This window comes from Eretmochelys imbricata, chromosome 6, assembly GCF_965152235.1.
Source record: "Eretmochelys imbricata isolate rEreImb1 chromosome 6, rEreImb1.hap1, whole genome shotgun sequence".
Taxonomy (NCBI): Eukaryota; Metazoa; Chordata; order Testudines; family Cheloniidae; genus Eretmochelys; species Eretmochelys imbricata.
The window spans coordinates 120,221,463-120,246,505 of NC_135577.1; the positions used below are offsets into that span (position 1 = coordinate 120,221,463).

Below are 25,043 nucleotides of genomic sequence, written 5' to 3' on the forward strand. Positions count from 1 at the left end.
AGAACCAACTGCTGCAACACTGGAAGGGGAACAACATTTTCATGCAGGGGATAATAGAGTGTTACATCTATACCAATGCACATTTTAGTCTGTCCATAGGATTCTACCTCCAGGGCATTGGTCTCTCCTCCGCACTGTGGGGCCATCAGTTAAACAGAGATTCCTATTGATGATACAATATGGCCCCTGTCTTAGAGGTCCGAGGTCCGAAGAAGTTAGCTGTAGCTCACGAAAGCTTATGCTCAAATAAATTGGTTAGTCTCTAAGGTGCCACAAGTACTCCTTTTCTTTTTGCGAATACAGACTAACACGGCTGTTACTCTGAATCGGGTAAATGTATTTCCCATTACAGTGATGGCGCCGTGAACTTAACAAGACACAGCTATTGACTTTTCTTTAATTGACTCGTACTAGAAGAGGTAGCGGTATAACAGTGAGAGGTAAACTTCTTGTCTGTTTTTCATAGCCTGCAGAGTTAGGCAAGGGAGGCCTTGTTGAGCAGTGTGTTTATGTACTCAGAGATGTCCCTTGTTTCCTCCTGAGAGATCTTGATGATACTTCCAGGGAGGTTCTCTGCAATCCTCCCCTGAATGGCAGCCTTATTTCTTCCTCCAGGGGAGGATGCTTTCTCCTGCCACTCAGTGACAACACCGGCAGGCACCACTGCAATACACAGACTAATGGCATACGGGCCCGGGCAGCTTTGGGACGCCAGCAGCAGCTGTGCTCTCTGTGCCTTTGTTGCTCCCAGGAGTGAGTTATCACATAAAATCATCACCACCTGTGGAAAATGGTGCCAGTAGTCAGTGCCATTTCCCTACACTCCTAGTTTCATACAACCAAGCAACTCGCTCCTCATTTCCCTCACCCAGGCGGGCCGTGCTCACCATTGCTGTTGCTGCGAGTGGCGCCGTGCACAAGCAATCCCAAGCAGAAGTGTGAATGAGCATATCTTGTTAAAAACTTTAAAGGGGTTCTGAATCTTAAGTTTTCCTTTCCGTTGTGACTGTACTGACAATGGTACCTCTATGTGTTTTATCTTCAGCTACTGCCATTGAGGCCTTGAGGGGGTCCCACTGCACACCCATGGAACACCTGAGCCAGATAAGGAGGAGAAAGAAGAGGACACAGGATTGTTACCCAGGGTTTTTAAAACTGAAAGCAGTGCTAACTTAACTGGGTTTTTTTAGGCAGTGTTAGGAATAAATTAGTGAGGACACAGCTCCTTTGTTTGATAAATGATTGGTACATACAAAAGTGCTTTTACCTAAAACTCCTTTTTTTGTTAGGTTTTAAGCACACCATACACAAACATGCTGTAGAAGTAGGTTCAGAGCATCCCAAACATCTATATTTACCTAACATCTGACATGGTTTTGAGTAATCAGCAACCAGGCTCCCGGAGGCCCTTCTTCCCTCCAGCTGCTGGGGAATTTATGTGCCAGCTCCCTGCCCAAAGAAAAGTTCCCTTGAACTGCTTTATAGTGTATATTTTTGCTTAATTTTTTATAGTTAACTTTAAAAAAAGAACATAACATGTAGTGATTTTAGTGGGTTACCACAGGAAACCCTAGTGCATTGCCAATTTTTAAAATTTTAGTAAATTACTTATTATTTTTTATTATTAAAACATTTTTTGTATTTTTAGTTATAACAACAATAAAACCTATATGTCAGGGACACTTAACCAAGGTCAGCTGCTTAAATATTTTATTTTTATTTTTATGGTATATTAACTTTTTGTTACAACTGCAACTGTGCAGCTATTTGGCCTTGCCTCTCAGCTCTAAAATTATTTCTAGCTATGTGGTATTTGGTTTTCAGCTAGCAGTGGTTGGACACACAAAATGGTTGACTGAAGTAATGTCAAGTTCTGGGGTTACAGATGACATGTTCAATGAGATCCTGCAAGCCCATGCTGCATCAGACCGTGAGCACAGGGCGAACATTGCAGACAGCCTGGAAAAGGAAAGAGTGGAGAGGAGAAAGGCACAGGGGTTCCAGCAGGAAAAGGAGAGGGAGAAGCACCAGGACATAATGGGGCTTTTCTGGGAGCAAACAGATGCTGCAGATTCCTTTGGACTTACAGGCACCTCTCTCCACCCCCCCTCCCCACCTACAAGATGGCATCAGGGGTCACTGCATTACCCCTACAACTCTACTCCAGGGGCATTAAAGACAACCAGAGCTTCACATATTGGTACATACCAGGGTGCAGTCCAGACCAGTGAGGGGCTGTGCAACCTCTGCCCTGCACCCATGACTTGCTGCAGTAGCTCCCACCTGGGCCACTCACAAACAACCTTCCAGCATGCAGGTCACACCCTAAGTGTGTGTGTGTGTGTGTGTGTGTGTGTGTGTGTGTAACTGCAGCCAGCCAGCCACACTTGGGTTACTTTATGGCTTTTACCAGCCTGAGTTACTTCTGCAGGGTGACCCCCAACACACCCCCAGTCCTGGACTTCCCCCCAAAAATATATGTCTTGTGCTGCCCAGCCCTTTTCTGGACATTCCAAATATATTAAGTCTGTTATTCCTTTAAGGGAATAAATACACCAGTTTATAACCTTAAATACAATTTCCCAGACAGTTTAACTGAAACACTTTGGATTAGATAAAATAATAAAACAAGTTTGTTAACTGCAAAGAGAGAGATTTGAAGTGAGCACAAGCAATGAGGCATAGAAGTCAGAAATGGTTACAAGAAAAATAAAGATAAAACTATATTAGATTTAAAGCAAAGCTTTGACCACATGCTTCCAACAGCATTACTGACCAGCCTCTAGGTCAGGACCCCTCCTTCACATCCAACGATTGCTTCTTTTGTCTTCTCAGGTGCAAAGAGTGAGATGCACAGGGAGGGAGAAGGGAGGCCTTTTGGGCTGTTTGCATCTCCTTTTTATAGTTTCACTACCCCTCTTGAAAAGCATTTCCAGCTGAGAACAAGGAGACAAAGAGTCTGTGTTAGATGTTCCCTGCTGCGTTTTTTCACCTGTGTGAGCGTCTTCTGTTGCTCCCTTCCCTCTTTCTGCCTGATGACTCTGTTTACTGTTTAAATGTAAATTAAGAGAAGAATACACTCCTTTGTTCAAGACAGGTCTATTTGACCAGTTTGATGCTACCTGAGTCCAAACATGTATTTTTAACTTCATACAGGGGGAAATGTTTAATTTTACACATAATGCAGCTATGCATATTTTACCATGATATTACTGATCAGTAAGTTATGAATTTTCAAATGATACTTCACAAGGCGTAATTTGTACAAGGAATATTACAATAATCTGTAAGGTGTGAATACAGGGGTGCATTCCGTCACACATACACCAATCTGTGAAAGCCTCGGTTAGTGTATGTGTAGCTAAAATGGACATGAATGTTTTTTTCCCTTCATAAGTTCTCTTCTATTACTTTATTAAGTTTTTGATGCATTTTCTTTTAATGTAGATTTTTTCTTTGCACTGATTTTGTTACTCAATAAAATTCTATTATTTGGAAAATTAATTCATCTTTATTCATTCACAGCATAGGCTGCAGAATGCCTAAACAGTTCTGAAAGCAACCAATTACTTGTTACCGTACACAACTCATAGGCTCGGTGACAAACAAAATGAATTAGTACATTGGCAGTGTTATACTCTTACATGTACAGCAAGCACCACACAATTCCTAACAGGCCACAAAACAGCAGGGCCAGGTAAAGCACAGTATACCATAACTCATTACTGTGACTCACTGTTAAAATGTTCTTTCAAAGCCTCCCTGAGCTGTATAGCTCTGCATTGAACTCTTTTAATAGCCCTTATGTCTGGCTATTCAAACTCATCAGACAGCTGCTTCACCTCCACCCTGCACCCCAGTAACAACTTTTCCCCATTGCTTCACAGATACACGGAGGACACAGCAGGCAGCTATAGCCATTGGGATATTTTTCTCAGTGAGATCCAATCTTGTGAGTAAACAACACCAGCATCTCTTTAATATACCAAAAGCACATTCAAGTATCATTTTGCACTTGCTGAATCGGTAGTTGAATCTCTCCTTGGTGCTGTTGAGGTGGCAGGTGTATGCATTCATAAGCCAGGAGAGCAGCAGATAGGCTGTGTCCCCCAGGATCACTATTGGCATTTCAACATTTCCAGTGCTAACCCACTGGTCAGGAAAGATCGTCCCTGCTTGTAGCTTTCTGAAAAATCCTGTGTTCTTAAAGATGTGAATGTCATGCACCTTCCCTGATGAGCCAACACTGATGTAAGTGAGGCATCCCTGGTGATACACCAGTGCTTGCATAACCACAGAAAAGTAGCCCTTTCTGTTAATGTGCTCTGTGGCAATGTGGTCTGGTGCCAAAATAGGGATATGGGTGCTGTCTATTGCTTCATCACAGTTTGGGAATCCTAGTGCTGCATATTTCTTCCACGATGTCCTGCACATTGCTGAGAGTCACAGTCCTGCATAGCTGGAGGTGATTAGTGGCCGTGCAAGCTTGCATGACAATGGCCTCCACAGTGGATTTTCCAACTTCAAAATGGTTTCCCACTGACAGGTAGAAAACTGACATTGCAGGTTTCCGCAGTGTGATCGCCACTCACTTCTCCACTGTCAGTGCAGCTCTCATTTTGGTGACCCGGAGCTGGAGGACTGGGGTGAGCTCAGTGCACAGATCCAGAAATGTGGCCTTATGCATCTGAAAGTTCTGCAGCCACTGCTCATCATTCCAAACCTGCATTATGATGCAATCCCACCAGACAGGGCTCACTTCTCAGTCCCAGAAGCAGCACTCCACCATCTGCAGCTTCTCTGTGAATACCACCAACCTTGAATTGGTTCTTGCTGTGTCCTACAGCAATCTGTCCCCCAAGGAATCGTGTTCCCCACTGATTTGGTTCTTCTTGTGGCTCTGTATCACGCATCCTATGCTTGCAACACTCATGACAATAGTACAGAGCTGTGCAGGTTCCATGCTTCTGTCAGAGATGATGGACAGTAAGGAAGGTCATGCAGGTTTGTGGGATTTCGAAAAAAGTGAGAAAATTATGGGATATAGAGGACATTATGGGATGGAGACAATTGTACACTGTGAAGTTGACCCCTTGCTCCCAGCACCTCTGCACAACTTGTTTCGGCCCCACCACGCGTTGACAAAACTTTCCAAAAGACAGTGCGCTGGATGGTGGCAAGTTGCATACTGGGCTACTTGCCGATGGTGCTCCGCCCTGTGCATCGACACAAGCACTCCTGGTGAGTATGTGCCCACTGACAAAAGGGCCCAAATACATACGTGCACAAGCAACCATGGTGGCTTCCTACCAACATAAATTGTGTGAACGAAACTTTGCAGTGTAGATGTGGCCTTATTCTCTCTCTAGTATCTCCGAGCACACAATGTAAATCAGCTCTTTGCCGCACAAGGAACAAATTCAATTCCTTCTGCACAAGGATGGGTGTGTGACAAAGAGAGATTGAGAGCTTTGGAATCCAAGGGGCAGATTCCCATCACTGTACATCTGGAGTAGCTCCAGTGGTAATCATAGGGCATTTTAAATCGGAGGAGGAGCTTTATGACAGAGCACTTTGCCACCACCTTCAGCCAAAGGAAAGCCAATGGTATAAACCATTTGCTCCCTAAACCATCCCCAACGCCCAGGGGGGTCTCTTGCATTTCCCATGATCTCCCATTTCCTTCCTTTGCTCCCCACCCTAACCGTTCCACCTCAAAGCAACCCTTCCTCCAGCAAGGAAAACAGAGAAACCCATGCCTTTTACATAGGTCTGCCTATCGCTTAAAACTACACAGTACAGTGGACCTGTTCTGCATTCCTCCAGCCCCACGGCAGTCTGCTGATGCAGGATAAGGCGGGCGCTGCAGAGATCACACAGTAGGAACTGGGCTGTAGGATCCTTTGTAGGAAATGAGATTTTGCAAGCCCCCCACAGCTGCCCTCCACTAACAAATTATGACAGCCCCGCTCCTGCTGCCGGAGCTCCAGACCACCCCCGTAACAGAGCAGCGCTCCCGCTCTCCAAACCCAGGCAGCCCCCAGCTCAGGCCGGGTGACCCAGCCAGGGTGCTGACCCTGATGGCGCGCGCAGGGCGTGGCAGCCAGCGGCCTCACATGGCTTTACTTCGGAGTCCAGCCCGGAGCCGCGCCGGAGCGTCCCATCCCCGTGTAATGGTCGGGATGGCGAGTGCGCAGCTGCACCTGCCTCGTTGTTCCTCCTTCCTAGGGCTGGGTGCTAGCCACGCTCGAAGCCCACTGGCAATCGAGCGAGCCGTTTCATCTTCAGTGGCCTGGCTGTGGAAACGAACGACACAATTAAAAATCATAGGACTCGGAGCCGAACTGCCTACGCACAAAGCCATATAAGGCAGCAGTGGCCACGATTTAACGTCTCATCATAGGCGGTCCCTCTGCGCAATAGACCAGAGTCGTGCTTTAGATTGTTTTTTTCCTACATAAAGCCCCATTAAAAACCCAGGAGAGCGCCCGCTCTATGGTCCATTAGGTTTTTTAGCAGTACAAATATCACGTTAATAAAAGGGCAAAATACTACAGCTTGGCAAATGATTTTTTTTTTTTTTTTGAGGCAGGGTACTCAAGAAACTACTGTTATCTAATTTTATCGGGTATTATTCAAGAATATAGTGCTGGGAAAGCATCAGTCGATTAATTTTAATTGGATTTTGCTTATTAAACATAGTAGGAAACAAGAGCCAAAGCTTGATCATCTACCTACTGGCTCCAGTGCCTCTATCAGCCTGTACAATAGGATCTTACCCTAAAGTCTAACGAGTAATGGAGTAAAATAACAAATCAAATGGTTGTGGTTATTAGTCTAATATCAATACCTTTCTCGCATCCATTGATTATAACATCCACTGTAATATTAATGATTACCACTAAGAAAGAAGCTAAACCATTTTAATCCCTAGGCTTTGACGCAAGAGAAAATAATATTCCCCTCCCCCCCGCAAACACCCACATTTATTTAGGGGGGAATAGAAGGAAGAGACAGTGGGACCCAAGGGATGAGTCTGGACTTCAGGAAGCAGCCCGATGTGATCTGAAACAGCTTAGCTGCCACCGGGCATTGAATACTGCAAGGGTGACAATCAGGAGGCCGCTGCGCGTAGTTAATAACTGGCAAGTTTTTTAACGTAATTTCCCATAAAAATAACAACGGGCACCAAAGAGCGGAGGGTTAGAAAATAAAATAAAATAAATAAAGCAGCTGCTCATCCCCCCACCTCCGCCCCCAAACTGTTAAACACATCACTGGTTTGCAATTAAAACACGATGCTCCCAGGCCCACAATTTCAAAGCCAAGCAATCTGAAGGGCTCCAGGGCTGCGGAGAGGGGTCCCCAGCAACGCCCTGCTGAGCTGTGCATGCGCGTAAGGGCCAGGGTCGCCTTTACTGGTATTTTACAGCCTTTTGTTATATTATAGAGGCAACCTGCCCCCCATTAAAAGACTGGAATTGATAGTTTTATGCAACCAAGTCTCCATTCGCCAATGAGGCTGCGGTGAAGTTTTCCCTCCGTGGATAAGGGAGGTCTCCGCCCCCCCCCCCGGCGCCCCCTCTTCATGCGGATTTTGCCCAAAGAGATCGGGGAGTGGCATGAGATTCTAGCTGAGGAACCCAAGGCCTGCTTGCTCCATTTACTCGTAGTCTGTATGCAGGGTGCAAATCTGAATTCCATCCTCCTCCTCCGTCCAGGCTATGGAGCTGCTGCTAGCCAGGCCAGTGGCTTGGGGCGGCGGTAGGGACACAGGCCCATATGGTTCATTCCCACACAAAGGCACAGATTGGGGGTCCCGCGGGAGAAACCCCTGGGAATATGCATGTTTGTTATCACCCGCCTCCTCCCTCCGGGCCACGCCACCTCGAACGCTGTGTTAAACGTCCCATTCGCAATTCCTTCTCTTTCCCAGCGGGCCAAACGCATGGGTCGGTTTTCAGTGGGGCTCCTCCTCCGTAGGGCCGGGCCCTGACTCTGGGGCTGTAGGTTCGTACCGCAGCTCCACCCATTGGGCTGGTTGTGGCCCCGCACTCCTAAAACATTCGCCTTAAATGCCGGTAACAGCAGCGGAAGGGGCAGTTAGCAGCCACACCCGCCTCTTGCAGTTATAATGTGTGGACAGTGCCAGGGAGTAGCTGGAACAGGGAGCGATTCTGATCCTCCCAAGCACTTAATTGGATGCGGGAAAGGCCCCGAATGCAAAGCTCGCCCATGTTTAGCCCTAAAAGACACACTCGTCTGCTTCGCAGAGGTCTTAGGGGGGAGTTGTGCGTCTGTTCTATACCAGGTCTGGTTTCTAACCCCTACCGACAAGGAAGCACATTAAATTCTCGGGACAGCAAGCCAGGCAGAGCAGCTCTCTCAGCCAGGGTGGAGCTGTCAGTTGATTTCCAAATCCCCCTTTGTCTGCAATGAAAACGCGTTAGCAGGCGATCAGCAAAAGACTGCCACAGAACAATAAGAAAGCAATTGCTCGTTTATGCGGGGTCAGCATACGGGACAGTCATGGAGCAACCCCCTCCTGCTCCAGGGGTGTGCAAACTGGAGCGAAAGATTTGTCGGCGTGTGTACTCACTCTGCACACGCTTGTGCCCGGCATGTACACGGGTGATCTCGCCCTGCAGTGTTTGGACAAGCGTGTTGCGGCTTTCCCTAGGCGCATTCTCCTGGCTGTATTGTGGTCACCCGCTCGTAGCAGCCTCTCTGCTCTCCAGGGCCTAGCTTTGCCCTTTACAATGCAGTACCCTGGTAAGTGGGCCTTCTGTCCCCAGCTGCACCGGGACAAGACTCGCCCCAACCTGCAAGCCTCGCTTTTCTTTGCACTTGCAAAATCAATTGGTCGGCACCTACCTCACCCTCCCTCCCCCGCGCCCTGAAAACTTATTAGCTATTCAGCCTCTGCGAGCCCTCGAAGCCCCCTTTTGTCCCAGGGAGGACTCGAGACCCCATCATTAGCGCTTATTACTCTGAGCAGTTTGACAGCCTCATAGACCACTTACAAGACTTTTCCATTCATCCCTGCCCAGGGCTGCCCTGCTTCTCAAAAGAAACGGAAATATCCAAACCCCCCCGCCCCCCAGCCCAGCTGAATAGAGAAGAAGCTGTTTCTTTTCTCCTTACTCCCCATTCTCGTTACTTTTGATACAATATTTTCTTCTTTGTTCCGCTAAACAGGGAGAGGTCAAGGCAGACTTTTAGCGAACTTTTCTCTCGCATTTTGTTGAATGTAAATACAGTTTTCTTTTTTTTTTTTTTAAGCAAACAAAGTGGGAGAAAAATACGTTAAGTGCCTGGTGCTGATTTTTGAGAAGAGAATGTCAGGGCATCTCATGTGTGTGAGAAAGATATTCCTGCCTCGATGGTTCTTACAAGAAGAACAACATCAACATGCAGGAAGGCTGAGAAGTGAGGGGAGCTGCTAAAGTGCTTAACAGCCTTTGTAGCAAAATATAGGACGATCAGTGGAACATTCTGTCTTCATATACACGTTACATTGCTAAAATCTCTCTCTGTCTCACCCACACACACATCCTCAGTGTCTGATGATTTAAATGAATTGAAACGACGATGGTCTATATGAATCTATGTACTATAGTTTACAAATGATCTGTATGAATCTATATACTATGACGAGATAATATGGCCCTGATGGTTTTATACTTTGCTATAGTGCGTAATTAAGGTCACCAAACGTTCAATTTTTCTCATCCCTCAGAATTCTCTGTATACTGATGTTATTCTTTCAAGATCCATAAATCTATAGTCTATCTTATTGTATCCTCATAGTACTTCTATCTGTATATAAATATAGATAATTTTATATTGTTATATATATCACGGGACATAAAACCAAGAAAATCTTAGCTAGCTAGATACGATGAAGATAACAAGCAAAGAAAATCCTACAAACGAACAGTAAGATTATCTGTATCTGTAAACTATTTATATGGTTATCTAACTAGATATCAAAATCTTCCATACATTGATAGATATTTAGAATATCTAAATATAGATCTAAATGTACCTCTTTATCTCTGTCTAGTAAAATAGACAGACAGACAGATAGATAGATAGATAGATAGATAGATAGATAGAATCAGAACAAATATAAGGTCCGATATTGTTCCTGTCCTATAAAAGTAAATGGCAAAACTCTCAAAGACTTCAGTGGCTACTTGGATGGAAATAAAATATTTTACTCAATTCTAGCAGATTCACTTCACAGCTCGGAAGAAAATCTTTATGAGATAACAACTAATTGTTTGAAAGTGCTGTCTGTCAAGAAAATGCAGCGCTTAAAACGTAAAAAGAAGCCACAATACTCTTAGCGGATGTGTTTCGGTCACAGGCTCCCTTTAAACAAGCTTGTAAATCACGTTCTGGTTTTTAATCTGAGCAGCGTGTCCGATTTTAGAGAGATGCATATTATGGAGTTAAAATTATGTAGTTAAAACATAACTTCTTATCGTCAAACAAAATGAGAATCTGATTTTGAAATGAAGGTACCAGACCATAAAAAAAATTCTCAGCCTCCTCTTTTAACACAGAATTAGGTGATTGCTTTGAGCACCACGGGATTTTAATTAGGAATGATTACTTTAAAAGCTATGAAGTCTGGTAATACAGCAAAGCCAATATATTAATCCGGGCAACTTTCTATTTGTAGTTATCATCTTTGATCAGACTCAGTAGATCTGCTGCTTTGGTGGGAAAACACCACGTCTAATGTTTTTTAAAGCGTCTTCTGATAACATTTTTGAAAGGTAACCAGAGATCCTAAAGCTCTAAAGCGATTTAGCCTGGTCATGTTTTTAAATGAAAGTAGATAATTGATTTTTTTTTAGAGGCACATATTCATAACGTATATGTCTCATCCACAGATCTGTTAGTTTCTCATGCTATTAAAATAGGAAATAGTTTGCTTCCAAAAGGACTTAGAATTTAGTTAGTAAAAACCAGCCTCTGCGTGTTCGGCCCATCATTGGTGCACTGGAAGAAACACCGAGGAATTATTATGATCATAAGGAAGTAAAACGCAGACTCAGTGCCGACCTTCTACCGATTAAAGCACAAATTTAGGGGCAGCTAAAAGCTCAGGTGGGAATCTGCTTTCTGCAACTGGGGAGCAAATACTGAGTGACTGTATCAATGCAGTTGAATGACAACGGCTCTCTTCTCCACCCCCATCCCTTTTAAGATATGTTTCCAGTAAATATGGGTGTCTGATTTGAAGGTTTCTTTCGATTCCTGAAACTGAACCGGGACTGTCTCCTTTAGAAACCAAAAGCGGATATTCGCGGTCCCAGGATTCCCTCAGTTGTCTAGGAAGCCCCATGTCCATCTCCCCTTTGCTCCCCCTGTGTACAACGCTTCGCCTGCTCAAACAAGCCAAGCAATCAGCTTATTCGGGGTGGCACGTCTCTGAGGACAGGGAGGCAAATGCAATGAGCCCGAGCAGACAAAAAAAGCACAGCTCAAGCGATTTAGAGATCAATGTCAGAATGTATAATATAAAATCCTTTTGCTGGGGAAAAGCTTAGCTATCTTTGGATGGCGTTGGCTTTCTCAGAGCAAAAACAATCTTAAAAAAAAATCCAGACAATGCACGTTAACGACCCGTAGCGAAGGAATGACCCCCCCCCCATCTGATCTATAATGGTGTTCTAGTCTGGAGGGTTATTTAATTTATGAACCTTTATTTTATTTGCCAGGTAAATGAGGGAGCTGCAGCTGATGTTACACGGAAGGGGTATTTATGGCCTTGCTTACAGGCTTCCTCCCTCCCCCATTCATAATTCTTTGTTGATACAGCGCGAAATCTCGGCCATTCGAAGCAAGATCCAGGCAAACAGCAAGATCTTGCTATCCGCCGAGCGCGCAGCACTGCCTGCCCCCTTCCTCCACATGGGACTAACTAGATCCTAGATTCTCAGCTAGCCACATTCATTTCTCTTGACCAGCGTGGATGAGTCAAATTCTCCCTTACCATTGTGCTCTCACTAAAATGCAGATTTCCCAACGCTGCCCATCCCGCCCCGTTTTGATTCCTTTTAACGCCTGTGAAATGGATTTGATATTTAGTTACTGCTGAACTGTATAATAAACCCTGCGTGGGGAAGTCACTCAGAATCCAGAGCGTTTCATCACCTCTCTCTCTCCCCCTGTGTTGCAAATGAGAAATGACTAATTATTTCGGAACCAGGCAAATCTATGGTAAGATTTCAATGGAATCAGAGAACCACCTCCTTAAGCCGACGGGCTCTGTGCGTTGGCTCCGACCTCAAGAATTTAAAAACAGACCCTTTAAGTAAGAAAAGTTGCTCACCAAATATTTTATTATTGTTTTAGGCTGCTTCCTACAGTATTGATCCTGCACATGCTCTACAAGTCACCTGTGCACATAGACAACAAGCCAAAATAATAATAATAAAATAATAATAGAAAAATCTACCATAGCAATCCCTTAAATAAGTAAATAAACATTATATATATAAAAACCCTTTAAAGTAAAGCAAAAAAGAAAATAATAATAATCAAATAAAATAATAATAATAATTAATAACAGCGTCTTTTCAACATGAAATACCCACGCGGGACACAGGGCAGGCGCTCAAACATTTTGCAACTTGGCATTTTTGTTTCTGAGGCATCGTTTCAGCAGATCCTTTTAAATAAAGGCGACAAAGATTTCTGTTAATAGAGTCTCCTACGGGTCTAAGACGGAACGCGCCCGCTGTTTACACGGGAAGAGGGCATGCTCATGGATCATGGCGCCCTGGCAATCTGGCAGCCCGGGGTAGGCTCCGAGTGGGAACGGAGCCAGGATGTTCTGTAGGCAGGCACTGTGTTTAGCTCGATTCTCTCCCCCTGTTTTGTCTTGGCTGTTGTGTCAGATGTCACATTCGCTGTCGCTGGATGTGATGGAAATGGCAGAGGTGGCCGCTTTGCTGGACAGGCTGGCTGCGGGACTGGAAGCGGCCCCCAGCGGCTCCCCTGCGCTCTCCTCCTCGGTCTGCAGCGAGCGCACCGAGCCTTGGGATAAGACCTGCTGCTGTAGCCTGCAAGGAACCAGGAGACAGACACAATCACAGCGCAGCAACAGCCGTATATCCCGCCCCAGTCACCCATCCCAGCCAGCAGCCACCAGCTTCCCCCACCCCGGTCACCCATCCCAGCCAGCAGCCACCAGCTCCCCCACCCCGGTCACCCATCCCAGCCAGCAGCCACCAGCTCCCCCACCCCAGTCACCCATCCCAGCCAACAGCTTCCCCCACCCCAGTCACCCATCCCAGCCAACAGCCAACAGCTTCCCCACACAGTCACCTATCCCAGCCAACTATACCCCAGTCACCTATCGCAGCCAACAGCTTCCCCCACCCCAGTCACCCATCCCAGCCAGCAGCCACCAGCTCCCCCACCCCGGTCACCCATCCCAGCCAGCAGCCACCAGCTCCCCCCACCCCAGTCACCCATCCCAGCCAGCAGCCACCAGCTTCCCCCACCCCGGTCACCCATCCCAGCCAACAGCTTCCCCCACCCCAGTCACCCATCCCAGCCAACAGCCAACAGCTTCCCCACACAGTCACCTATCCCAGCCAACTATACCCCAGTCACCTATCGCAGCCAACAGTCAACAGCTTCCCCCACCCCAGTCACCCCTCCCAGCCAAAAGCTTCCCTCACCCCAGTCACCCATCCCAGCCAGCAGCCAACAGCTCCCCCACCCCAGTCACCCATCCCAGCCAACAGCCAACAGCTTCCCCCACCCCAGTCACCCATCCCAGCCAACAGCTTCCCCACCCAGTCACCTATCCCAGCCAACAGCTTCCCCCACCCCAGTCACCCATCGCAGCCAACAGCTTTCCCCACCCCAGTCACCCATCCCAGCCAACAGCTTCCCCCACCCCAGTCACCCATCCCAGCCAACAGCTTCCCCCACCCCAGTCACCCATCCCAGCCAACAGTCAACCAGCCCCCCACCACCTATCCCATCCACAGCCACCTAACCCCCACGCCAGCCACCCATCCCTTCCAACAGCTCCCACACCCCAGTCACCTATCCCAGCCAACCGCCAACCAGCCCCCATCATCTCTCCCATCCAACAGCCAACAGTTCCTCCACCTCAGTCACTTATCCCAGCCAACTAGCCCCCATCACCTATCCCAGCCAACACCTCCCCACCCCAGTCACCTATACCAGCCAACAGCTTCCCCCACCCCAGTCACCCATCCCAGCCAACAGCTTCCCCCACCCCAGTCACCCATCCCAGCCAACAGCTTCCCCCACCCCAGTCACCCATCCCAGCCAACAGTCAACCAGCCCCCCACCACCTATCCCATCCACAGCCACCTAACCCCCACGCCAGCCACCCATCCCTTCCAACAGCTCCCACACCCCAGTCACCTATCCCAGCCAACCGCCAACCAGCCCCCATCATCTCTCCCATCCAACAGCCAACAGTTCCTCCACCTCAGTCACTTATCCCAGCCAACTAGCCCCCATCACCTATCCCAGCCAACACCTCCCCCACCCCAGTCACCTATACCAGCCAACAGCTCCTCCACCCCGTCACCTATCCCATCAAACAGCTACCCCACCCCCATCCCAGTCACTTATCCCATTCAAAAGCCACCCACTCCAGCCCAGTCACCTATCTCATCCAACCAGCTCCCGAGTCACCCATCTCATCCAACAGCCACCCCACCCCACACCAGCCACTTATCCCATCCAACCACCAACCACTCCCCATACCCCAATCACCTATCTCTTCCAACAGCCAAACAGCCTTTGCACCGCAATCACATATCCAATCCAACCACCACCCCACCCCACACCAGCCACCTATCCCAGCCAACCAGCGCCCAAAACTCAGTCACCTATCCTAGCCAAGAACCAACAGCCCCCACTCCAATCACCTATCCCATCCAACAGCCAACCAGCCACCCCACCTCAGTCACCTATCCCATCCAACAGCCAACCAGCCACCCCACCTCAGTTACCTATCCCATCCAACAGCCAGCTGGTCACACCACCCAACCACAACCTCCTCTCCCATCCAAGAGCCTACCAGCCACACTACCCCAATCATGTATCCCATCCACCAGGTAGCCAATCACCTACCACATCCTAAGAGCTAGCCAGTCACCCTACCATTTGCAATCAAACTAATTCTAGCAGTTAACTCTCCACTCCATCCAGTCTATCCCCATCTCAACCACCTATCTCATTCCAACAGTTAACCAGCCTCCACCTATACCTCCCACCCCCATGCCAAATCACCTACCCTAACAGCTGACCAGCCTCCACCTATACTTCCCACGCCCATGCCTAATCACCTATCCTACCCCAACAGATAACCAGCCTTCACCTAGACCTCCCACCCCCATGCCTAATCACCTATCCCAACAGCTAACCAGCCTCCACCTATACCTCCTACCCCATGCCTAATCACCTATCCTATCCCAACAGCTAACCAGCCTCCACCTATACCTCCCACCCCCATGCCTAATCACCTACCCCAACAGCTAACCAGCCTCCACCTATACCTCCCACCCCCATGCCTAATCACCTACCCCAACAGCTAACCAGCCTCCACCTATACCTCCCACCCCCACGCCTAATCACCTATCCTACCCCAACAGCTAACCAGCCTTCACCTATACCTCCCACTCCCATGCCTAATCACCTATCCTACCCCAACAGCTGACCAGCCTTCACCTATACCTCCCACCCCCATGCCTAATCACCTACCCCAACAGCTAACCAGCCTTCACCTATACCTCCCACCCCCATGCCTAATCACCTATCCTACCCCAACAGGTAACCAGCCTTCACCTAGACCTCCTACCCCCATGCCTAATCACCTATCCTACCCCAACAGCTAACCAGCCACTCCATACTGCCACCCTCGCTGGCCAAACCAGCCCCAGTTCCCCAGTCAGCCAAATCTAGCCACGTTGGACCAGCCATTTAGCTTTTGGCTGCAAACACACAGCCAGGACCCCCGGCTCCTGATGCTTCAGCCTGCGCCCATGCGTTGCCCCCACTCCCTTCCTGAAGTCTTTCCAGCAGCTTTAGTTCTTTTGAAAGGGGATCCCCGTACAGAGCATGATTTTGCCATTCACAAGGGCGGTGTGTCCTGCCCATGTTTAGAAAGGCTTAATTTTTTTCTCTTAAACAATTCCAGAAATAGGGATTGCGGTATTTTTATTTAATTCACAGCCCTCAGGCAATATTTATTTTTTAATTATGTAGTCACGTCTTTTCAGAACTCTTTTTGAACCAGTCCAGGGTGCGACCCATGCACTTTACCTAGTTATCTTCCTGCTGACTTCTGAAAAAGACAACAACCCAGGAATCACTGGCAGGAATTTGATCCATAATTTGGAGAGTCGTTTCCGCTTTCCAGGACATTTGCTTATGTCGCCAATTTCAGATAAATAATACAAAACAATAACATTGCAAAGGAAAAAACAACCCAAACAAACCATTTTCTATTGAAAACAACAACAACCAAAAATAATCCAGAAACGATTCCTAAGGGTTTAAAAGCGCCCGCAACTAAACAAAATGAAAAGATCGTGTCTTGTAAATAATAAGGCTATTTTAAAATCAGATCTTGAAATATGTGTACAACATTGTTTCCTATTAGAACAATTGATGATGTTTTCTGAAAGGAGCCTGCAAAATTATACTAATGGCTTAATAGATGGGTCTATTTTATGTAGCTTTCTAAATACTTTAAATCAAAACTTGGAATGGGAATAGATTTTTTTTAAATATATGTTTGGTTAGCTTCTTTATATATTTGATATTTAAAGGGCAAAAGGCTGGAAAATGAGTGACTGAGCGAATGTTCCCCATCTCTGTATCATATTCATTATATTAACTATTAGAAACCGTGCAGAAAATCCTTTTCTGATGCCCCACCTAAGCCGCTACTTCTTCAAGGGAAATACAAATCGTTTCTTGCAGCTAATCTATTAATTTAAGCTTCCCCAACACGGAGAATCTTTCAAGTATGTCATTTCCTATGTTGCAATCTGAAGAATAATGTAAAAGGCAAAACCATCCTCATAAAACAAAGCATCCCCGAAATGGCAACAAACCCCATGTCTTCCGCAATGGGTCCAAGACACAGAAATATCGTTCAGAGCTTTAATATTTGACATGGGGACAAAAGGCGAGCAAGTACTGGGATTGGGGAAAGGGCGCAGATTTTAAGGGACTAACTGCATTAATTTCCGCCTTCCTTCTGTATTTATGCAAGTGCCAGTGAAAGCCAGCAGCGTCCATGGTACGCATTGCAACCTTTCAAAGTATTAAAAAGCAAGTCTATCGCTCAGCTGGAGGGAAATGCGGCTCTGCCAGCTTTATTCCAGCCGCCAAGCATCCCCTGCTCAGCGCGGAGGAGAAGAACCAGGCTAGGGGCAGCTTGTTCTAAACCGAAAAGCAGGAAAACAGCAAGGTACCGACCTGTTCTTAGCGGCTGCTGCCCTGTCTCTTTGTCTGCGGTTTTTGAACCAGTTGCCCACTTGTGTAGGGGTAAGTCCGGTAGCCTGGGCCAGTTCTCGCTTTTTGCTGGGGTTGGGGTAAGGGTCCTGCAGGTACCACTCCCGCAGCAAGTGCCTCGTTCTCTCCTTGAAGCAGTGCGTCTTCTGCTCCCCGTCCCAGATGGTGCGGGGCAACGGGAACTTCTTCCGGACCCGGTACTTGTCCACGGGCCCCAGGGGCCGGCCCCGCAGCTTCTCGGCTTCCTGGTAGTGCGCCTCCAGCCAGAGGGCCTGCAGCTTGGCGTGCGAGCCCTTGGTGAACTTGTGGTTCTCCAGGATGTGGTAGAGCTCCCGGTAGTTGCCCGTGTGGAAGGACACTATGGCCCGGGCTCTCAGCACCGACTCGTTCTTGTTCAGGGCCTCGCATGCCGCGGGGGCCACCGGCAGGGACCAGAGGAAGCGACCCAGGCGCTCAATGTCCCCGCTCTCCTCCAGGGTCTCGCAGACCCCGGCCACTTGCTGGGGGCTGAAATTAAGGGAGGGCAGCTGGAACATCGAGGCGGCCGCGGCAGCGTCTCCGCCCGGCTGGGGAGCGACGGGAGGAAGGGGAGGAAACCCACGCGCGGCGGAAGGACCCCGAGATCCCCCCCCCCGCCCCGCACACCCACACGGGAATCTGGGGTACTGGGCGGATTTGCGGCTCCGCGTGCGCCTTTCCCCAGGCTCGCAGGGGCACTCGGGCGGCGGCGGCGGCTGCAGCGGTGGAAGTGGCAGGGAGGGGAAGGAATTGGGAGCGCTTAGGCGGCGGTTTCCAGGGGGGGGAGGTGTGCGCGGGGGTGGGGGGATGGAGGAGGATGGCGTGGGGGGGGGGAGGGGGAGAAGCGAAGAACACGCTGCTGTTCAGATGCTGGAGGGGAATCCTGGTTTGCTCTTGGACTGGGCAGATTGGCTCCCCGGTTTCCATGGAGGGGCCTGCCACTCACTGTCAGCCTCTGCCCATCAAGGCGGAAGGCAGCGCGCTGGAGAGATTTCAGCACCTCCCAGGACTCGACAGCGCCCAGCGCCCTTTGGTGAAGAGTTTGACTTTCAAAGGTATTTGCAAAAGCAGGAGGAGGTGCACCCACCCACCGGCAAGGGGAAGGACTCACACCGGCAGAGACGTGGGGGGATACTGTCTGCAGCTTTCCCCAGCAGCCCGTTGCTCATGCGTCTCAGCGGGCCGAGGGCTAGATCTTTCCCAAATCGCAGCCTGAAAAAAAAAAACAATCCCCCGCCTCCTCCCATCCCCACAGGCACGCGTGGGAAGGCTTTCTTCCGTGGAGCGGGCACCCTAACAGGGCCGTGAAAAGGAAAATAAACAGAGCACTTTGGGGAGCGGACAATATCAAATTGCAGTTGGAGTGAAGCATGCGAATGTCACCCCCACCCACCCCCACCCACACGTACACCCCCCGCCTCTGCTGGGTTCCAGTGAACCAGGGGACTTGTCTAGCTTCTTTCGAAGACTACTGCGCCCACCCTTGTCTCCTATAGAGCCATCCAATCCAGGAGTGAGCTTTGCACTGCCTCCCAGACAGCTCTGCACAGTCTACTGCCAAGGAAAAGATGAGATCAGGTCCAACCAAGAAATCAGATAATAAATGAAGCAGGCAAGCAACCATAATGGAATATTGTCAGAAGCACTAAATGGGCAGCCAATATTCGACAGATCAACCTCTCCCTCCAGTGATCTCCCACCCAGGGCCCTGTGACCCCCCTCGGTAATTAGGGCGAGGGATTCATTTCGGGGAGTCCAGCTCCCTCCTTTGCCCAAATAAAGCTTTGTATGTTTACATTTACAACCTAATTGGTTTCGGTTGAGTGGCCCAGAATAAACACCGAGAATAACCATCGAGAGTGAGAAGTCATTTGTAGGTCAAGTCAGCAACTTAAAGCAGATTTTAGGGATCTTTTAAAATATTGATGGCCTTCTAATAATCAGCTCCGACTGTTCCTAAACTGAGGGTGATGATTCTAGTCCTGGGAGAGAAGCGAATTTATTAATATCCCTTCCACTCCTGCCCAAATAAATAAAGAGATGCATTATTATCATGGCTGCCAGGAAAGAAATGAAATCACTTTCTGAACTGTTAGGATCCGTTGTGTTTTCTGGAGGGGGATGGGGGGAAAAAAGCAGCCAAGCTTTATTCTAGATGGGGCTGTTCGGTAGCAATTTGTTTGTGGGAACATTAGGAGCCAGGCTTGGAAAGGCAGCATATATTCGGAATTAAACTCAAGATGTTCTCTTACGCCCTGTGCGATGCATTTTTTCCCCTGGAACAGTTGTCAAAAGAAATGCCTTCCTAATCTGATTTTCTTGTACTGTTGTTTCTTAAAAAACAAAACAAAACAAACAAAACGGGGGGGATCTTTTGCCAGTTGCCTATAGACTGAAATTAACCAGATTTACAGTTTCTCCCATCATCTCTCCGCAGAAAGGCCCTGGACCGGAGCTCGCCGTCTTTTCTTTAGTATCAAGTACAGTTTGTCTTTTGCTTGTGAAGATTTGGTAAATCAGAAGGCGGATAGATAGCGCAGATGGTTGGAGGTGTCGGGTCAGATTATGGCATGCCTCAGTACCGTGCTAAGCTCATTCTGACGGAAACCCCTGATATTATTTTCACAGATCTACACAGTTCACTTGAAAAAGAAACCTCGGAGCCATTTACATCATTTATGTGAGGCTCACAGCTAGCGGGATGGAAAGGCTTTCAATACTGCTCATTTTCATAAAAACCGACAGCGCGGGGGCTGGGGCGGGGGAGAGGGAAAAGAAGAAGAAGAAGAGAAGAAGGAGAAGGAGGAGGAGGAGCATATACACAAAATCCCAAGGTCCGAAACACGCCCTAGAAACTTTTGAAATAGAAGACTTTTCGGCTTCAACCTTCTACACCAGTGTTTAATTTGTGAGGATGTGTAGAAGGACAGGCCTGGGAGAAGACCTAGCTTGTAAACGCTTCTGAAACTCAGAAATCCAGGAAGAGATCCCCCTCCCCTCCAGTGTTGTGCAGGAGAATTAAAATGCGTGGCACAATTAAGGCAATAGGACTCTGTAAATGAAAAAATAAATCCCCCAGACACCCCCCAGCACAAACCATCATTCAAAAGAGCATCGGAGGGTGTGAAAATATTGCCGAGCAAGCGGGGGACAAGGTGCTCGAGTTTATAGAGCTGGCGGGTTTCCTGGTATTATTTTCAGTTTTCCCCCACTGTAACTAAAGCGCCGATAACTCGTCCCAATGATTTATCTTCCCTGTCTTGCCATTGTACGTTGAGATATCTCCAGACCCTAAGTTCATCGTAAGGTGAACGAGGCAGGCTGTCCTAGGCAGGTATAAGTGACCTTCGAGCCTCATTTACCGCCGCTGAGACCTTCCTGCTTCGGTGTGGCCGGAAAGTCTGTCTGGTTCACGGTGCTAACGCGGTAGTTATTCAGACTGGTCAGATTTTTAAAAACAAAACGTAGGTAGGCTTTTAATGTGCACATGATCTAACAAGTGAATTACTGGGATGCAGTGTAATGACCATGAACAGAGTGGAGGCAGTCTAGATAATGAAAGTCCAGACCGTAGGCTAAGGAAATTCTAATGAAGAGATCCGGTGCAGCTAGAGAGGACAAGAATCAGCACAATGTTTTGGAAGGCTTCTTCCCCTTGTCCCAGTTTTGTTTCCCAGAGCCTGGGCTGGGTGAGAAAATGCTAGCAGCCCGAAGGGGACTTTCAGCACCTTCCTGAGGGGAAATAAAAGGCACTGTACATATATAAACCCAAATCGACCGGCTTAAATACGGCACTAGCTTCCAAGAAAAAGTTCGGGTCTCCAGGGAAACTTCTGAGCATTCAGTGCCCACCCGCCATGATTAGTGAGTCTTAAATTATGAGAATTAAATGCAAACCTCTGCGTTTAAATATTGTTACAATCTGAGGCAACCCGACACGGTTCTGAACTCGGTTGTGTCTTTGTAAAAGAGGAGTTAAAGACGGCGCACGGAGGGACTGCTTCTTTCTTTCTTTCTTTCTGGGGTTTGTGACACAACTGAAACACTACTTTAGAGGTGCATTAGTTTATTTTCTAAATAGATAGGACTTCCCTGATCCCTTCCACTTTTAGGGGATTTTTTTTGGCAACTTTCTGCGAAAGAAAAAAAATTAAGGGCTGGTAAAAAATTAATGGTAAAAATCTTCATTCTCATGCTGGGAACCCCCACAATATTTGCTCTACAACTGTGGGGGCAAAATTTTGCTCTTTGGAAAGAAAACTTTGCATTACCATATAAGAACAATTCTGGGGGATGTATGTGTGACCAAGGCATTGTAATACAGCACATTCGCCTGCCTTTGGATTTGGCTGCTGGCATGGTTTCTAAAGCGCACTTCTCAGTACCAAATAGAGTTTTTTTCATATATGCTTTTTATGTGTACTGTGTGTCTTGTTCGGTTTTCTAGTCTGATCAAGTAAATCACCTCGATGTAGCAGATAATAGATTCGCTTATCTATGAGTAGCTTCATATGAAAAACAAACGATCTTTAACTCCATGATATGTATGACTAGGAAATACCATCTCTCTCTGTATGTACTGTTTGTGATATGTAGGCGTATATATATACAGGCAGAGAGAGGGAGGGAGACAGAGAAAGGTAAATGACTATTGCATTTATTCATAGTTTGTATATTACATGAATATTCTCATTTTTATTATTATTACATAACAATAAGGATAATGATTTAGAGCCCAGTTCTGAACTCAGATACACAGGGATGGTTGTGGGGAATTATCCTTGTGTAACTGAAGTCAGAATTGGGCCCTACATGAAGGATATTCTTGCATATTAGAACTGAAGATTATTATCCCTATTATTTCTTTCACAGATGAACATAATCCAATCATTGGCCTATGTGGGCCAGACATCCATGAGGAAGTGCCACAAAGCCAAATTATGCTAAGGAGTGATTTTGTTGTTTATCTTTAAATACTTTCACATGCAGAAGCAACTGTATCCCAAGGACTAGGCGTGTTAGTCTGTATCCACAAAACCAACAAGGAGTAGGGTGGCACCTTAAAGACTAACAGATTTATGTGGGCATAAGCTTTCGTGGGTAAAAAACCACTTCTTCAGATGCAAGGACTGTTAATCACAGTCACTAGAGATGTATAGAATTTTAAAAATACATATGATGAGAAAATACATTTTGCCTTGCAGTGGGCCAGATGACAGCAAATGATAGGTATTCTAATATAAAAAAATCTTGGGGGAGGAATACTCCACTTTCCACTTCAGATTACACAGTATGACTGAGGGGCATAGACACACTACAGGTTGAGAGGAGAAAAATCTTCCAGAGATGTTAAACAATTTTATGTTTACTGTTCTAGAGAAAGGTAATAACATTCCATTGAATATCACAGAAGTTACCATTTTACTGTACCACATTAGCTGGCATACATTCTTTTTAGGAGCAAAACTTTAACCATAGTTAAAAAATAAAACTATACACACCACTCCTGCACAGCACATGGCAATCACGTAACAGTAGTAAAGCAGTTACATGAAATAACACAAAAGTGACAGAAAAAGAAAGTTATCAGGTAACACATTTTCCATTCTCTTTCATAACATCTCTGTTCTTTCATGATGAATAAGAAGTAGCAAGCAGTGAAAAAAGAAGAGGAAGGGAAATCAGAAGGGAAAGGTGCAAGGAGAATCCCTAATGCCAAGAGGACTTCGTGTTATCTAGGGACCACTAACTGAAGCATCTTCTTTCCAAATATACATCCGCAGGCCTATCTGATAGTATCTCCTGAATTTAGTGTGGAGGACAACATTCCTGTTTTCCATATCTCCTCTGTGGATGCTGAAGTTCCTTCTGTCCAGGACCTGGTAGTTGTGGACCTGGTGGCATGCCCTCAGAAACTGGTTTGTCTCTCTTTTTATAGCAAATAATAAATCTTGATATTGTTGGTTTTGAAGGCTTGGTACCTTTACATTTTGGATGGAAGGAAATGAGAAGTACACAGGTTCTCCTTATTTGCTTCTATGCTTCAGGTAAATCTTTACTGCTCTTCAGACTTGTAAGTTTATGCCAAAGCTCCCCTTGAGGGTCATAAGAACTGCCATACTGGGTCCATCTAGCCCAGGATCCTGTCTCTGCAGTGGCCAGTGCCAGGTGCTTCAGAGGGAATGGACAAAACATGGTAAATTTGAGTGATCCATCCCCTGTCCTCCAGTCCCAGCTTCTGGCAGTTGGAGGCATTGGAAGACCTGGAACATGGGCTTGAGTCCCTGACCATCTTGGCTAATAGCTATTAGTGAACCTATCCTCCACTAACTTACCTAATTATTTTTTTAAACCAGCTGTACTTTTGGCCTTCACAACTTCCCCTGGCAGCGAGTTCCAGAGGTTGACTATGCATCCAGTGAAGAAATATTTTCCTTTGTTTGTTTTACACAGGCTGCCAATTAATTTTATTGGGTGACCTCTGGTTCTTGTATTATGTGAAGGGGTAGATAACTCTTTCTCTACACCATTCATAATTTTATTGACCTCTGTCATATGTCAAAGTTGTCTCTTTCCCAATCAGAATAGTCCCTGACTTTTTAATCTCTCCTCATATGGAAGCTGTTCCATACCCTTAATTTTTGTTGTCCTTCTCTCTACCTTGTCCAATTCTAATATATCTCTTTTAAGAGGGGGCAACCAGAACTGCATGCAGTATTCAAGGTGTGGGAGTATCATGGATTTATATAGTGGCATTATGATATCTTCTGTCTTATTATTTATCATTTTCCTAATGGTTCCTAACATGCCGGTAGCTTTTTTGACTGCTACTGAACACTGAGCAGATGTTTTCAGAGAACTACCCATGATACTCCAAGATTTCTTTCTTGAGTGAAAACAGCTAGATCCCTCATTTTGCACGTATAGTTGGGATTATTTTTTCCAATATGCATTTCTTGGCACGTATCAACATTGATTTTCATCTGCCATTTTGTTCTTTGGATTTGGACAAAACAAGAGGAGAACAATTTATGGGGAATTGTGAAATGAAGTGCTACCTTAGAATGAAAGCAAGGGATGTACAGAAGACTTTTTTGTCTTTATGAAAAATACAGTATGGCTCTTCCATGGATATACTGAAGTTACTGATATTCCCTTGCTGGAGTTGTGGGCTATAATTAGGAAAACATATTTTAATAGAATATAGGGCTCTGCAGAATTCATAGGTTTAAAGGTGGTAGAGATAGTTGAAGAACCAGATTTAAATCCCATACTGGGAGAATGTGGTATCTATGTGGTTTTAGCTAGTTTAATTGCTTTCTACATTTTAAGTATTTGGGACTGTGAAGTCAGGAAGAATAGCATTTTTTTCCCAGTGTTAGAATATTTTTGATTTCCAGATACTCTTTTGGAAGTCAGTAGGATTACATACATGAGATCATGTGTATATCTTGTTTCACATAGAATCCCCATTTCTGTTTCAATACAGT

At 46.6% G+C, this 25,043-nt stretch overlaps 1 protein-coding gene across 1 annotated transcript; it reads right to left on the reverse strand.

The window, feature by feature from the left end:
* Positions 1-12,913: 12,913 nt before the first annotated feature.
* On the reverse strand, positions 12,914-18,071 carry SIX6 (SIX homeobox 6). Its single transcript, XM_077820585.1, has 2 exons — positions 17,500-18,071; positions 12,914-13,082 (listed from the first exon to the last, which is right to left on the reverse strand). The coding sequence occupies exons 1-2, from the start codon at positions 18,069-18,071 to the stop codon at positions 12,914-12,916; spliced, it is 741 nt and encodes a 246-aa protein (XP_077676711.1).
* Positions 18,072-25,043: the final 6,972 nt, after the last annotated feature.

What these genes read in the sequence shown, in the direction of transcription:
- SIX6 (XM_077820585.1), bottom strand. Translation starts at nt 18,071, where the DNA reads ATGTTCCAGCTGCCCTCCCTTAATTTCAGCCCCCAGCAAGTGGCCGGG. An exon ending in GCAGCAGCCGCTAAGAACAG is followed by an intron (nt 13,083 to 17,499) that starts GTCGGTACCTTG and finishes GGTTCCTTGCAG; the next exon opens with GCTACAGCAGCAGGTCTTAT.